General features: G+C 38.1%; 1 protein-coding gene across 1 annotated transcript; it reads right to left on the reverse strand.

Moving 5' to 3' along the window:
- Positions 1-731: 731 nt before the first annotated feature.
- LOC104442244 (LRR receptor-like serine/threonine-protein kinase GSO1) lies at positions 732-4,672 on the reverse strand. Its single transcript, XM_010055596.3, is given in 5 exon segments — positions 732-1,440; positions 1,837-2,697; positions 2,816-3,076; positions 3,900-4,133; positions 4,136-4,672. Coding segments are annotated over 5 exon segments (2,019 nt in total). The 5' UTR covers positions 4,326-4,672; the 3' UTR covers positions 732-967.
- Between the last annotated feature and the right edge of the window lie 8,741 nt (positions 4,673-13,413).

The following is a 13,413-nucleotide window of genomic DNA, read 5'->3' on the forward strand; positions in this document are numbered from 1 at the left end:
CAGACCGGGGTGCAAAGGCTGTTCCTAATTATGTCAAGAAGGAAAATGATAAATCACAAAATAAAGGCTACTCACGAAGAGGCGAGCAGTGCAGAGATGGATGACGGAGGACCTTCCCACCGTTCATGAGACTGAAGATGGTGCTGAAAAAAGGTGCATGAAAATGGTTCTTGATGATGGGATCAAAGAGCAAAGTTAAGTCTGCAAATATGCTGTAGTCAAATCTCTGCAAATTGATGGTGTTCAACGCAGATTGTGATGTCGAATAGCTCCTAAGATGCAATCATAATCAAGGAAACAGCAAGCTCGCTACCACATACCAAGCATGAGATGGTTCCTAGCAAGTCATTGTCGCTGTGCAATCACACTGTAATGCGCACTTGACCTGGATTATAAAAATTCCTGATTTGTGCAGAGGAAAGACCTGAATCTGAAAGGTACTCGAAACAATAACCGTGCAACATGTTTTACCAGCGCTCTGAACAACACCATTTTCATCAACATTGCCATAAAAGGTCTTTGCAATGTCAATCTCCAACAGCCCAGATAGAATTCAAAGTTCTTTTGCCACCGTATAAGGGCCAAGCAATGGATGAAGACTGAAAGCAACCCAGGTGAGAACTTAATCCCTCTCCAGACTCTTTATGATCTAAGTAGGCACTAGATACTAGCTACAACTCTAAATACGGACACAAAGCAAACATGAATGCGGTCAACTTGCAAAAAACAACTTAAACAAAGGCCTAATTCTCTAATGATTGCATCTTAAGGTCCTTCATCTTACAACACATTAGTACACAAGCCACAGTAAAAGAGATGACTAATTAAAGTACAGTGCGGAATGGCATACATACAAGTCACCTACAGCTTCATCATTTAGGGAGAGGAGTAAGAAATGGAACTTAGCTTGCCTCTAATCATTGGAAAAAGTGAGACAAGAATTAATCCTATCTAGAAGTCAAGATCTTCAACTCAATCTACTCAATTCTTGAACGACATTCTCCATTGATGGTCTGCAGAATGGAGATTCCTGGATACAACGCAAAGCAATAGCCACTAGTTTGGCTGCCTCACGTTCTGAAAAATTGCCCTCGAGATTCGGATCCATGAAGTCTTCAAACTTACAGTTTTCCGCTCCTTGCCACATGCCAGGGGTGATGTTGCGCTTACCAATGATGATTTGGAGGACAAGTTTGCCGAATGCGTACACATCGCTCTTTTCAGTGAAGCGACCGGTGGTGGTGTACTCAGGAGCAAGATATCCCATGGCAGCACTGGCTTTAAGCGTTGAGAACACGATGTCATCCGCAAGAAGTTTATGAAGGCCGGAATCAGATAGCAAGGGATTGTTCCAGTGGTCAATAAGGACTTTCTCCGCGCATATGTTCTGGTGAACAATAGCAGGCTTTTTCCCTTTATTCGCATGTATGTATTTGATGCCTGAAATAAAGAACATAATGTTTAAGCATTGCTGAGCTAAGCAGCCATAAAGCTGAGTCCTTTTAAAACTATTGATGAGTACTCAGGCTAGAAGTAAAAGTAAAGGGTCACCATTTCAGGTAAATTCATTTAGAAGAAAAGGGTATCGTTTAGCGGAGAATAGATAAAATATCTACTGCAGAAAAGACAATGAAGATACACCTCTTACCGGAGAACTACCCATTCATGACTGAATCATGTCCATTGCAGCAATGTTTCTATCAAACATATCTTTCACAATGCTATAATATAGAGAACAGATCATGCCTATCAATGTGAACAGCAAGCACTTATGCACATGTTTACAATTAATTTTCAAGGTGCCAATAAGATGGCAAAAAGAGTTATGGATGCTACCTTCAGCTATGCCATTGATGATGGAAACCCTCGTGGACCATTCAAGCACTTTGTCGCTTCCTTTGTTCACATCGAGATATTGAAGTAAGTTTCCATTTGCAACAAATTCATAGATCAGGAAACATTCACCTCTTCCTTTTGAACAGCAAAAGCCCCTTAACCTAACTAGATTTGTGTGCTTCAGCGACGTTAGTAGCTTCAGGCCCTTGAGAAACTCGGCTTCATCAGTCCGGCAACTTGTCTTGGCAATGCACTTCACAGCGACAACCGACCCATCTCTCAGTATCCCCTTATAAGTGGCAGAGAAATTACTCTTCCCCAGTAAGTTCGTCTCGGAGAAGCAGTGAGTCGCACGTTCCACATCTTCCAAGTTGAACATAAAGCTCTCGAATACTTCTTGAGAGAAACCAGTTCCGCCTTTAGCCAGTGGGTCCCATCCACTGGAATACTCCAAGTTGATTAGAGGAGAGGCACTTCTTCTGTAAACCTCCTTCACCTGATCAGTACTAAGACGGCTATCCGATGTGTCGAAAGTACTACCAATTTTCTGCTTCCGGCGACGGTAAGCAGAGAAAGCAAAAAGTCCAATCACTGTTAATGCAACAATAGTTCCAATCACCCCAACAACTAAACTGGCTTGCGGGCTTTTGGAAGGATTAGAACAGCGAGCTTCACTGCAATTTGACGGTACTTTAGCAGACTCCGGAATGTCTTTAGTAGAATGGTTTTTTGGTCCGAAAGCTTCAGGTCTGTTTGGATTTATAAGGTCGGGCGAACCACAGATTTCCAAGTCGGGAAAACCATTTCCACACAGTCCGTAGTTGTTCTCATATCGGAAGCCAGCATTGAGCCTCTTCAAAGCTGCCAATTCACAATGGAAAAAAGTCGAAAGGAAATTCCATTTATACGTTTCTAACAAAACAAAGGCCAAATAACTAGCACTAACTGCACTCAGCCAGAGAGGCAATAAAAAAGTTACCTGGAGATACATTGCCCGAAAGGCTATTGTTTCTGATGTCCAAAAACTCAAGCAGGGGAACATCAGCCAATCTAGTGGGAATGGAACCGAAAAGATTGTTGAAGCTCATGTCCAACCTCGTTAAATTCTCCAAATCCCCCAAGGTCGCAGGAATTGCACCAGCTAGTTGGTTATATTGAAATGCGAGTACACTAAGCTTCTTCATAGATCCCAGCTGGGTTGGCAGACTCCCCTCCAATTTGTTGTAACACAGCTGCAGAACTGAACAGAAAAAAACAGATGTTCTCTCAGTCAGGTTATCCTTCTACAAATAATTCCTTCTGTCTCTACTCATCACTTCTTGCGAAACAAAATAAGCCAATAACTTGTAACCAAAACATAAGAAAAAACAAATGACTCGATCTGAAGCAACTTGCATACATTCTGCTGTATCTGGCATGATCAGCATTCCTCTTTTCCTTTTTCTAGGTAAAAGGGAACCTATCTTTCCACTATCTAACCAATGCTTCAGATAAACTCTGCATATGCTATATACAAAAAACAAACCCTGGGTAGTTTTCATCTTCAAAGTTCAACCGAAAAATTCCAATAAGTAACTGGATCAGTAATTAAGATTGATTATGCTACTAAATTGAGAACTCTCTGAGCCAGCCCACACAAATGACCAAGATCAAAGCATTTTTTTAGGCCAGATTCGAAGGACCACAAGCACATTGACATACAGTAATAGAAAGCTTCCGACTTGTAAACGGGGGAACACTAGCGCACACACGCACACACAGAAAGGTTCAAACTTTTAGCTAAAAAGAACAAAAAATCTAAAGGGTGCTCGAGCAATCTTAAGTCTTCTCCGGCTGCCAGGGGAAAAAGACAAATTTTCTTTAATGAGACCCCACAAACTCAAAGAAGAAAAGGATGATTTGTCAAGCAAAGGCCGAGTCCTCTGGCCCCCCCAAAAGAGAAAGTTAAAATCATAAATGGAGATTAACAGTCACATCAAATAAACAGCTTTCGCCTTCCTCATACCAAAAAAGACTTTTAAAAGAGGAAAAAAAAAAGAAAAGGAAGGAAAACAAGAGCGGACCTTGAAGGTTTGACAAGTTGCCAATCTCGGGAGGAATCTCCCCGGAGAGGTTGTTGACGTTGAGATACAGGTCGCTGAGCGAGCTCAGCTCCCCAATCTCCTTCGGTATCTCTCCACTCAACGCGTTGAAATGCAAGTACAGGCCCGTCAAGCTCCGGAGCCCGCCGACCGCGGCCGGCAGCCTCCCGGTCAGCCCCTTCCCCTGCAGCGAGACGTTCGTCACGCGGCCCATCCGTCGCACGCCACGCCCTCGAACGACCCTCCGCCGCACGGGTCCGCGCCGAGGGCCCAAGAGGTCAGGACCCGGCCCTCCGGGTCGAGGGACGACTTCATGGCCATGAGGGCGGCGAGCTCGGGAGCGGGCACGGCGAGGGAACGCGGGAGGAGGAAGAAGAGGAGGGAGTAGACAAGAAGGAGGGGAGCCATGCTTTTGTGGGAACGCAAAGAAAACGAAGGAAAGCGACGGGAAAATGCGGGAAAATGGCCGAGAAAGCGAGGGACTTTCTCAGAGGGTGAGGAAGAAAAATGCGAGCTTTCTTTGTCTGGAGTGAAGCAGGGGAGAGAGAGAGAGAGAGAGGTTTTGGGTTTTGGGGAGTGTTTGGTTGGAGGGGAAGTGCGAGAAAGTGGTAGAGAAAAGTTGCAGGGAAAAGTGTGCGCTTGAAAAGGCTGGGAACTCGACAAAAGCGAAAGCTGCGGGGAATGCGAGCAGCATGTGTGCGAGCTGAGGCAGAGGGAGATGGAGATTAGATTAAGATTTTAGATTAAGATAATTGTGGGATGAGGAGAGAATCTTTTGGTGTTGTAGTACAGGTGAATGGGACTGGCCATTTGCATAATGCCATTTTTGACTGGGGAGAGACTCTGCATTCTGCAATAATCAAGTTGATCTTTAGTCAGCCACTGCTTTAGGGAAAGAAGATCTTTGTCAGTGTTGCGTGACTAGCCTAGACTCTAGTGTGTGGGGCCTCCACTCCTGTCCTTCCCCCACCTATTTTATTCTTCCAAGTTTAAAAATCCATCTCTTGATAATTTATTTAAAAAAAAATTATTTTCAAGGAATTATTTTTCGATTGTCCAGTGTTTTTAGGCGACGGAAAATCAATTTTCTATAGAAAATGATTTCGATGAACTAAGAACGTGCATGACAAAATTTTTGAAACAGAAATTGATTTCTGGCCAAAAATCAATTTCTTAATTTCTATTCTCCAGACAAGTTTCTAAGCAAAGAAACCCGTTTGATAACGACTCAAAATTTTTATTTCTGAAACAGAAATCCGTTGATAACAGAACAAAATTTCTATTTTTAGGAATATAAATTGATTAGATAACAACATAGGAAATCCTCAAATACAAAATAATAGTCGAAATAATACTAAAACAACATGGGAAATCCTCAAATACAAAATAATAGTCGAAATTATACTAATACATTACAAAAGTTGAAAATACAATTTCATGGAATTTTCGGCATATTATTATCCCTTGCCATTTTATTAACAATTGTTTTCTTAAGCGTATTTATTTGGTTTCTCTCCTCAGTCAATGTATTCGAAATTATACTAATACATTACAAAAGTTGAAAATACAATTTTATGGAATTTTCGGCATATTATTATCCCTTGCCATTTTATTAACAATTGTTTTCCTAAGCGTATTTATTTGGTTTCCCTCCTCAGTCAATGTATCGTTTACAAATTCATCCTGCGTAGGTTCAGACAAGTATTGCGGAAGCATAAATATGGGTGCCATCAATCAAAAACTAGTATTATACAAGATTATCAACAAAATAAAATTAATGGTGTAAAAGAATATATGAGAATTCTACCTTAAAGTAATGTTTATGATTAGGAACCAATCGAGGGAAGGTCGGTTTATTTTGATTCTCGAATTGAATCAGTCCAGTTGCTCATTCATAATTTCTTTATTGTTGCTTAATGAACCTTTAATGGCCCTTGCATAGCAAAAGAGAGATTCTCTTGAATCTCTTGCCTCGAATTAAAATTCAAGATTGTGTAACAATCTAATCATTTTGTTTTGCATGAATTTTGAATCCGTAAAAAATGAGGTTAAATTTCTAGGCACGTTTTTTATTCATCTATTACGTAAGAATTTTTCTTCAACTGGCCATGCGCGTGCCTTTTCTAGGAGAAAAGAGCCCCATTGTTTTTAAGTAAGCATTTAAGAACTTTGGTTGTTTTTTTAAAATTGGGGACCCATTCAATTGCCTTTCATCCTAAAGAGGAAGTTATGAAAAAAAATTGAAAAAAAAAATGCAGAAAAAAAAACACGAGCAAAATAAGAAAAAGAAAATTAGCAATAATTTGTGAAGTTGTGGTTATGAGTGAATTAAGTTATTAAGAAAGTGCAAGGTTCTTTTATATGGTTTGATTCAATTTCGATTTATATTTGAGTAAAGCGAGAAGTTAAAAATTTTTCTTCGATTTCTTCAATTTCTCTATTTTTGGAATAGAAATCTGTTTGAAATAGAAAAATCAAATTATGTTACCAAACGAATTTTTGTTCCAAACCTATTAGGGAACAGAGAAACAGAGAAATCGAGAAACATAAATTTTGTCATGCACACCCTAAAAGTCATGAATTTAGATCGGCTGAAAACAACTTCCCACTCTAGAAAAAGGAGATTGTTTTTTTCAAAGCCAGAAAATAAATGAAAGCTAATAGTTTTCCTTGTAAATGATTTTCATGAAATATATTTTCAATCGTCATGAATTTTTTTAGTGAAACAAATGCGCAATTAGACGGCAAAGCCTAACTAACGGGACAGGAGGAACTAGGACGAGCAGAGCACAGCATGGCACATCTCCTCAGGTTAGCAGACCATGCCAATCGGCCTGCTAAATAAAGGAATTCTCTCAAGGCTATGCCGGACTATGGTCGAAAGTGGCTTAGGCCAACTCGAGTGCATGGGTCCTAATGGGTGGGCCTAGCCTAATTCCTTTTAAATTGCCTAAATTACATTGTTTTTAGTTCAATGGATGCAAATTAAGGTTACAATTGAGTTGAGTCGAGCTAATAGAGTGGCATATTCAAGCTTAACTTGACTCATTAGCTTGAAACTCAAAGCTCAACCGACACTTGATTAAGTACTTTTTTCCTTGCTTGAACATAGCTCAATATAATACTTGAACTCCTGAGTTCGATCCGATCTAAGCATATGAATCTCAATACCCTTTTTGTTTATGTCAAATATTATGTCAAGGGTTGAAAGTGTAATTACATAGTAAAAGTCAAGATTATTGGTATAAAAAAATGAGACATTCAATTAAGCTCATAAAATTATTAGAGTTTGTCCTAGTGGCCATCCTTCTAACATAAGAAGAGAGAGGGAATCTCCACATTCTCAAGAGTTGAATTGGAAACGATTAGTTTCATATGTGGATTTCGATAGAGCAAAAATTTGAGAGTATGTTAAGAGTTATTAGGACTAATAATAAAAAATTAAGCTCACGGGACCATTGATACGAGTAATTTTAGGCTCAAGTTGACTCGACAAACTACCCGTGCTACTTCAACTCCCCTTCTTTGCTCTCATTATCCAATTAATTTTTGTCGTCACGCTCTTAACATTGCACTCTCCATCACATTCGCACAGTCTGCCTTGATTATATTTTGTAGAAAAAAAAACTATTCTTGACAGTCCATTACCAACCAACAAACACAATTGCAACCATCTTCACTGTGACGACATCGAGCGTGCAATTGCAGCCATCGCAATTTGTCCGGTGATGATGAAATGCAGCGACCCGACGACCATGAGGGGGCAAACACCTAAGAATGAAAGGTGTCTCGGCTCCACCCGAACTGCGTTCGAGGAAATTAATATCCGACCCGTTGGTCAAGCTTAATTATGACCATTTGATTGATTGTACTCTTTTTTCTTTTTTTTGGTCGATAATGTCTTCTTCCATAACCAACTTGGAAGGAAAAAAAAAATGTCGCTGTAACAACTCGGTGGACACGGATCCTCAGTGCTTTGTGCTTTAAAACGCAGAAAAAAATGTGGCTTTTGGGGCAGTTCAATATTGTCCGCTTTGGAGGCATGCACGTAGCAACCTCCTCTCTCACAAATTTGTTTTCAGTGCAATGGAAGCATACGTGAAATGCGTTACACATATTAGAGAGACCTAAGTCTTATAAACTAGTCTCAGGACTCCCCCTTAAACGATGTGGGACAAGAGACGCACCCCCATACTTGGGCCATCACAATAACATAATAAAGGCCAAAAAGGGTGGGGGTTTAGACAGCCAATTTGAGACAAGGGAGTCAGTTTGATGGGCCTTTCTCACCTAGTCCGCAGGTCGGTTTGCATCTCATGAACAATAAGCGATGGACACCCCATTCATTTACCCTAGGAGAGTCTAGTAGTCCAACAACACAAATCGAGAGAAAGTAAAAAAAAAAAAAATCATAAACCCTTTTAATGGTATCAATTCTATCATAGTCCTTTCAATTTGATTAATTTAGTTCTACACCTTTTGCATTTATGCTAATTTAGTTAATTCGGTTAATTTTAATTAATAATTGTTGACATGGACATTGGCCATGTTATGTAATACACCAACACTAACAATGATAACTTTTATAAAATTTTAATATTTTTTAATGTTTTTTTTTTCTTTTTGTTGTGACTAGCGAAGGCCACCAAGCCCTTGCCCACCCGCAAGGTCAAGTCCTCGCTAGAGCTTGTAAAGGTCACGAGTTGGACCTCATGGCCTTTGGCAATGGCTACCCTCGCTAGTTATTGCGAGGGCTCAACCCTCGGCCCTCTAGAGAGACTAGCAGGCCCTTACCCGCAGCCAATGATTCTTGCCTAGGGCTAGCGAGAGTCACTGGCCACAATTAAAAAAAAAGCAAAAGAAAATAATAAAAAGTTTAAAAAAAATTAAAAATTTGTCTACATTAGCATCGATCATAGAACATAAGACGGTTGATGTCCATGTCAACATATTTTAGCCAAAATTATCTTGATGGACTTAATTGGCAAAAATACAAAACGTTTATAACCAAATTAGTTTAATTAAAATGGTTATAACTAAATTGATATAAACATAATAAATTTAAGACGTTTTCAATACTTTCCCTGGCTTGAGAAGGAATCAAGATGAGAAAAAAAAAGTTCAAGTTTTTTACTATAGGACATTTTGCCGGAAAAAAAGAGATCAAGATCCAAAACTCTATGGAAGGCCAAACTAGAGTTTTATCTCCTCATTACACGGACATTTGCCAACGAGTCTTTTGGGGGAACTTGTTAAACAGCCAATTAAAGAACTTTTTTTTTTTCATTTTTTCATAAACTGGTTACTCTTGTATCATGCAATTAGCGTTTAATAGGTATTTTCAGACACTCGTCGATAAATCCTTATTATATTCCAATGTGTGCGTCGTAGCTCAAGTCGGGACAAAAACGTAGACTCCTTGATTGGAACATAATCAGCTCATCAAACTGCGCCGTGATTTACACGTGATTTTCTTTTTGAGCTTATGAAATTATTAGCACGTAATTAATATTTTGCACCAAAGAGTGGGAATCTAGTAAACGATGAAAAGTATTCAAAAGGAGGGGAGCAGGAATGACAACGGATCAGGCACGCAACGTGCTTTGGCCTCTGTAATAATAAATAATTTCTTCCTCGTTCTTCACTGAATTCGGTCTGCCGCGCTGTCGGGGAAAGTATCATTGGACGGTGTCAGATCTTTCAGGAACAAATTTTGAATGGGGGGTCTCCATTATCAGAATTTGAATTCGGCCACATCTACAGTACTGCCCCTGCCCGAACGAAAGATAAAAGGAACCATGCTCGACCTTTATACTTCGTACCACGAGCTTCGTAGACCCGACGTACACTTCGTTCGGCAATTCATGACATGCTTCGGATTGGATAAATGTGCACCTTGACCCCCTTTGATTGTTCAAATCATTTGATCGAATGAGATATGACATGAAATTAATAATATAAGATTCGAATTCTTTTAATAAGTTTAATATTACGAAAAATCATAAATTAATATTTTTATGATAAATTTATTTAAAATTAATTTTTCGATTATAAAAATACCATAAACTGGCACACACTATGATAAATTTACAATTCCTTAAATTTTGCATTCAAATTTCAAATTATATGACACATGATAGTTGACGGGATATATGTACTAAAAGTATAGTTGCAAAATTTTAAGTCAAATGTTTTAGTTTGGGATTTTTAATGATTAAAAAATAAATTTAAAATAAATTTATCATAAATATATTAATTTTGAATTTTCTATGATGATGTTGACCATTTTTTACATTCCTTCTCTCTGGGTTATGTGTCGAATACGAAATAGCATATGAAATTATACTTGATTTTTGTGCATGGTTGCACGACTTTCAACCATTAAAGCAACCACTGTTGCTTCCCAAATCGAGAGAGAGTCGCTACCTGATGGTGGAAAAGTGTAGAAAACCACCGGGGATTGCGAAAGCAAAAGTTTTATGAAATTATTCACGAGCGATGGCCATCCAACTAGATTAGTCTAAAAGCCACTCCTCTCCATTTTTGAAATAAATAATTTATCATTTGAAATATTTATTTGTGAAAGATGAAAGATTTGAAAAATATTTTCTTAAAAATAATTATTTATATTACTTAAAATAATAAATAAAGAAAAATATTTTCATCATCCACTAAAATATTTAAATATAAATTGTTATCGATAATGGAAATATTTTCTATTAATTAATATTTCAAGTGATATAAGTGATAATTTTTAAAAATATTTTTTAATAGTTTATTTTTCATAAAACAAGCAAAGCCTAATAATACAATAGCATAAAAAAAAGAGTTTTTATTAATTCCACTGTTATGAAATGTTTTCTATTAACCTGTTGACAGAAACAAAGAAAGCATGCTTCCCTGCTGTCTTTCGTCGTTGAGTGGAGATCAGAAGGAAATGATGTAAGTATTGTCAAATGAAACTATACTCGAGTGTCCGTGCATCACTTCAATACAATAAAACAATCAATGGCTACTCTTTCTTTTTCCCTTTATCACAAGACGCGATCTGAACTTCATGTATTCTGTCAAAATATGAAATTATTGGCACTTAATAATACAATAACAGTGATTTTGTACCTCGCAGTGAAGGAAACCGTGCAAATACCGTTCATCGACAGGTGAGCTTATTCAAATTGAGTTGATTCGTTTGGTGACTTTTGTCCTCGTTGAGTTTTTATCAAATGCTTTATCGTGACCCCTGGAATTGATCATATTTTCATCTATCGAAGATGTACCAAGAGCATACCAGTAAAGAGGAATTGTTCGAGGTAAACGAAAGGGGAAAAACCAGAATTTTTTTTGTCAAGTAGAAGTTTAATTTGGCTAATGGCTGGTTATGTGCCCCCTTGCTTGGAAAGAGTAATATTTTGGTTGCTCTCCTTGATGGGTGGAATTCCCATTTTCTCTTCTATTTTCATCCTTTCTGGGACGTGATGCGGTTGTCCGTTTGGCTCTGTTTTCGTGTCGAGAATTCATGATAGAGAACTGACACGTTAGCTCGAATACTTCGTATTTTATCTTTCCGTTCAGAGTGATTCATGCCCTTAAGACTTCATGCCTTTAATCATTCCATTAGATCAATCACCTGAGTGTTGGATTGCATTCTTGTATGGTCCATGAAATGTATGGATTATTTTATAGGTCCGAGATTTATGTCTAACAAAGCAAACTTCTTGTTTGAAAAGGTACTTTCAAAATTCCGTCTCGCCCAATGTTAGCGTTTCTTTAAGGAACATCTCTAATCTGCTAAAACCGATGGCGATTATTTTAGAAACCCTGGCTCTTCCATGCGCAACAGCTCATGGAGCACGCAAATCTCTATGGAAACCGCCCAAATGAGGGATTTAAAGATGCTATTTGTTTTGAGCGTTGTCGCTCGTATCCATGAAAAAATAAAGGGGATACCGCCAAATCGATTTTCGTGTGATCAATGTTAGTTCTCGAGGATGTCTTTCGGGGTTTTGTAGGAGAGAATATGGCTCATAAAGTCCAAGGGAAAGATTGCAGTCATAAAAGGTCAAAAGCAAGCTCTAGCCCTAGGTTGAAGGGAAATTACTTTAAACGAGATCAGATTATTTAATTGATAAGACGGCCCTAGGGACTGTCTTTCTTGGTGTGAAAAGTCGACTATGATATATCTCATGTAACGTTATTTGGAAGATCTCCCAAAAGTATAGTTGCAAAAACATATGATTCTACACTTCTCTTCTTGGTTGTTGCAAATCACCTCTACTATCAAAGAAATATCATATGGTTAGTAGATAATATCGATCAAGTCCATCTTAATAATTGATCATGTAAGCCTCATGGTGAGACTCTGGTTGTGATCCTTATAGTTCACATGGTTTATAGATCATGCGATGGCTTCTCTCTACAATAGAGGTTTTTGATTCGGTGAATTGGAACATTTTGTTAAATGTACTAGAGGATCTTAATTTTCTCGGGTTATTCATTCAGTGGATAAAGTTGTGTACTACCTCACTATTGTTTTCTGTTATGGTTAATGGTAGACTTGAAGGCTATTCTAATGAGAGAAAGGTTTATGAGAAGGAGACACTTTCTCACCTTATCTTTTCGTTTTGGTTATTAATGTTCTGTGCAAGATGTTGGATGATGCTGCTAAGAAGAAATCACTCTCTTATTACCCCTTGTGCTCTATACTTAAGCTAACACATCTATGCTTTGCTGACGATGCGATAGTGTTTCCTATGCTTTCGCTCTCCAGTTTTTTCTTTTTTTTTCGAAGGTTTATGGCATATTTGGATTGAAGTCAGATCATGCCAACTGTAAGCAATATTAGGATTTTACATACCCTCAAGGTTATGCGTTTATATCCTTTAATAGAGTATATTCTTGATTGATTATATTTGATATTACATTTATCTTGTTATCTTAGATAATCATCTCATATAACTTATTAATAGGTTGGTGTAATCTTCATCCTAATATATTGAAGTATAAGGAAATTCCATATTCCTATCTCTACATATTATTTATTCAACTTGGTATTAGAGTCTCCTTTCTTGAGACAACTTAGTGTATTAGGTGCACTACAACGCGTTGTACCTCATGCACCCCAGAAATTTTTGCCTTATCATTCTCAGCTTGCACTTGATGCACAAAATAAATCCATCTTGCCTTCAGTAGTGTTCACCCAAATGCCTTATATGCGTTTGACCAAGTGTCACGGTGGTGGTGTTACAACGTCGGCGACGCCTCGCCAAGTCAAGCTTTTCTTTTTCATGGATTTCAAGGGAAAAGTACTAAAAAGGTCATAAAGCTATTGCATTTATACCAATTTAGTTTTAAACCTTTCAACTTAACTAATTTAGTCATAAATATTTTCACATAGGTACTAATTTAGTTTATCTGGTCAATTTAGGCTAGAAATAACTGAAGTGGATAACGACCATCCTACATGGCACGACTGGCGCCGAGATGAACATCTTTAAAT

The sequence above is a fragment of the Eucalyptus grandis genome, chromosome 4 (genome assembly GCF_016545825.1).
Source record: "Eucalyptus grandis isolate ANBG69807.140 chromosome 4, ASM1654582v1, whole genome shotgun sequence".
Lineage (NCBI taxonomy): Eukaryota > Viridiplantae > Streptophyta > Magnoliopsida > Myrtales > Myrtaceae > Eucalyptus > Eucalyptus grandis.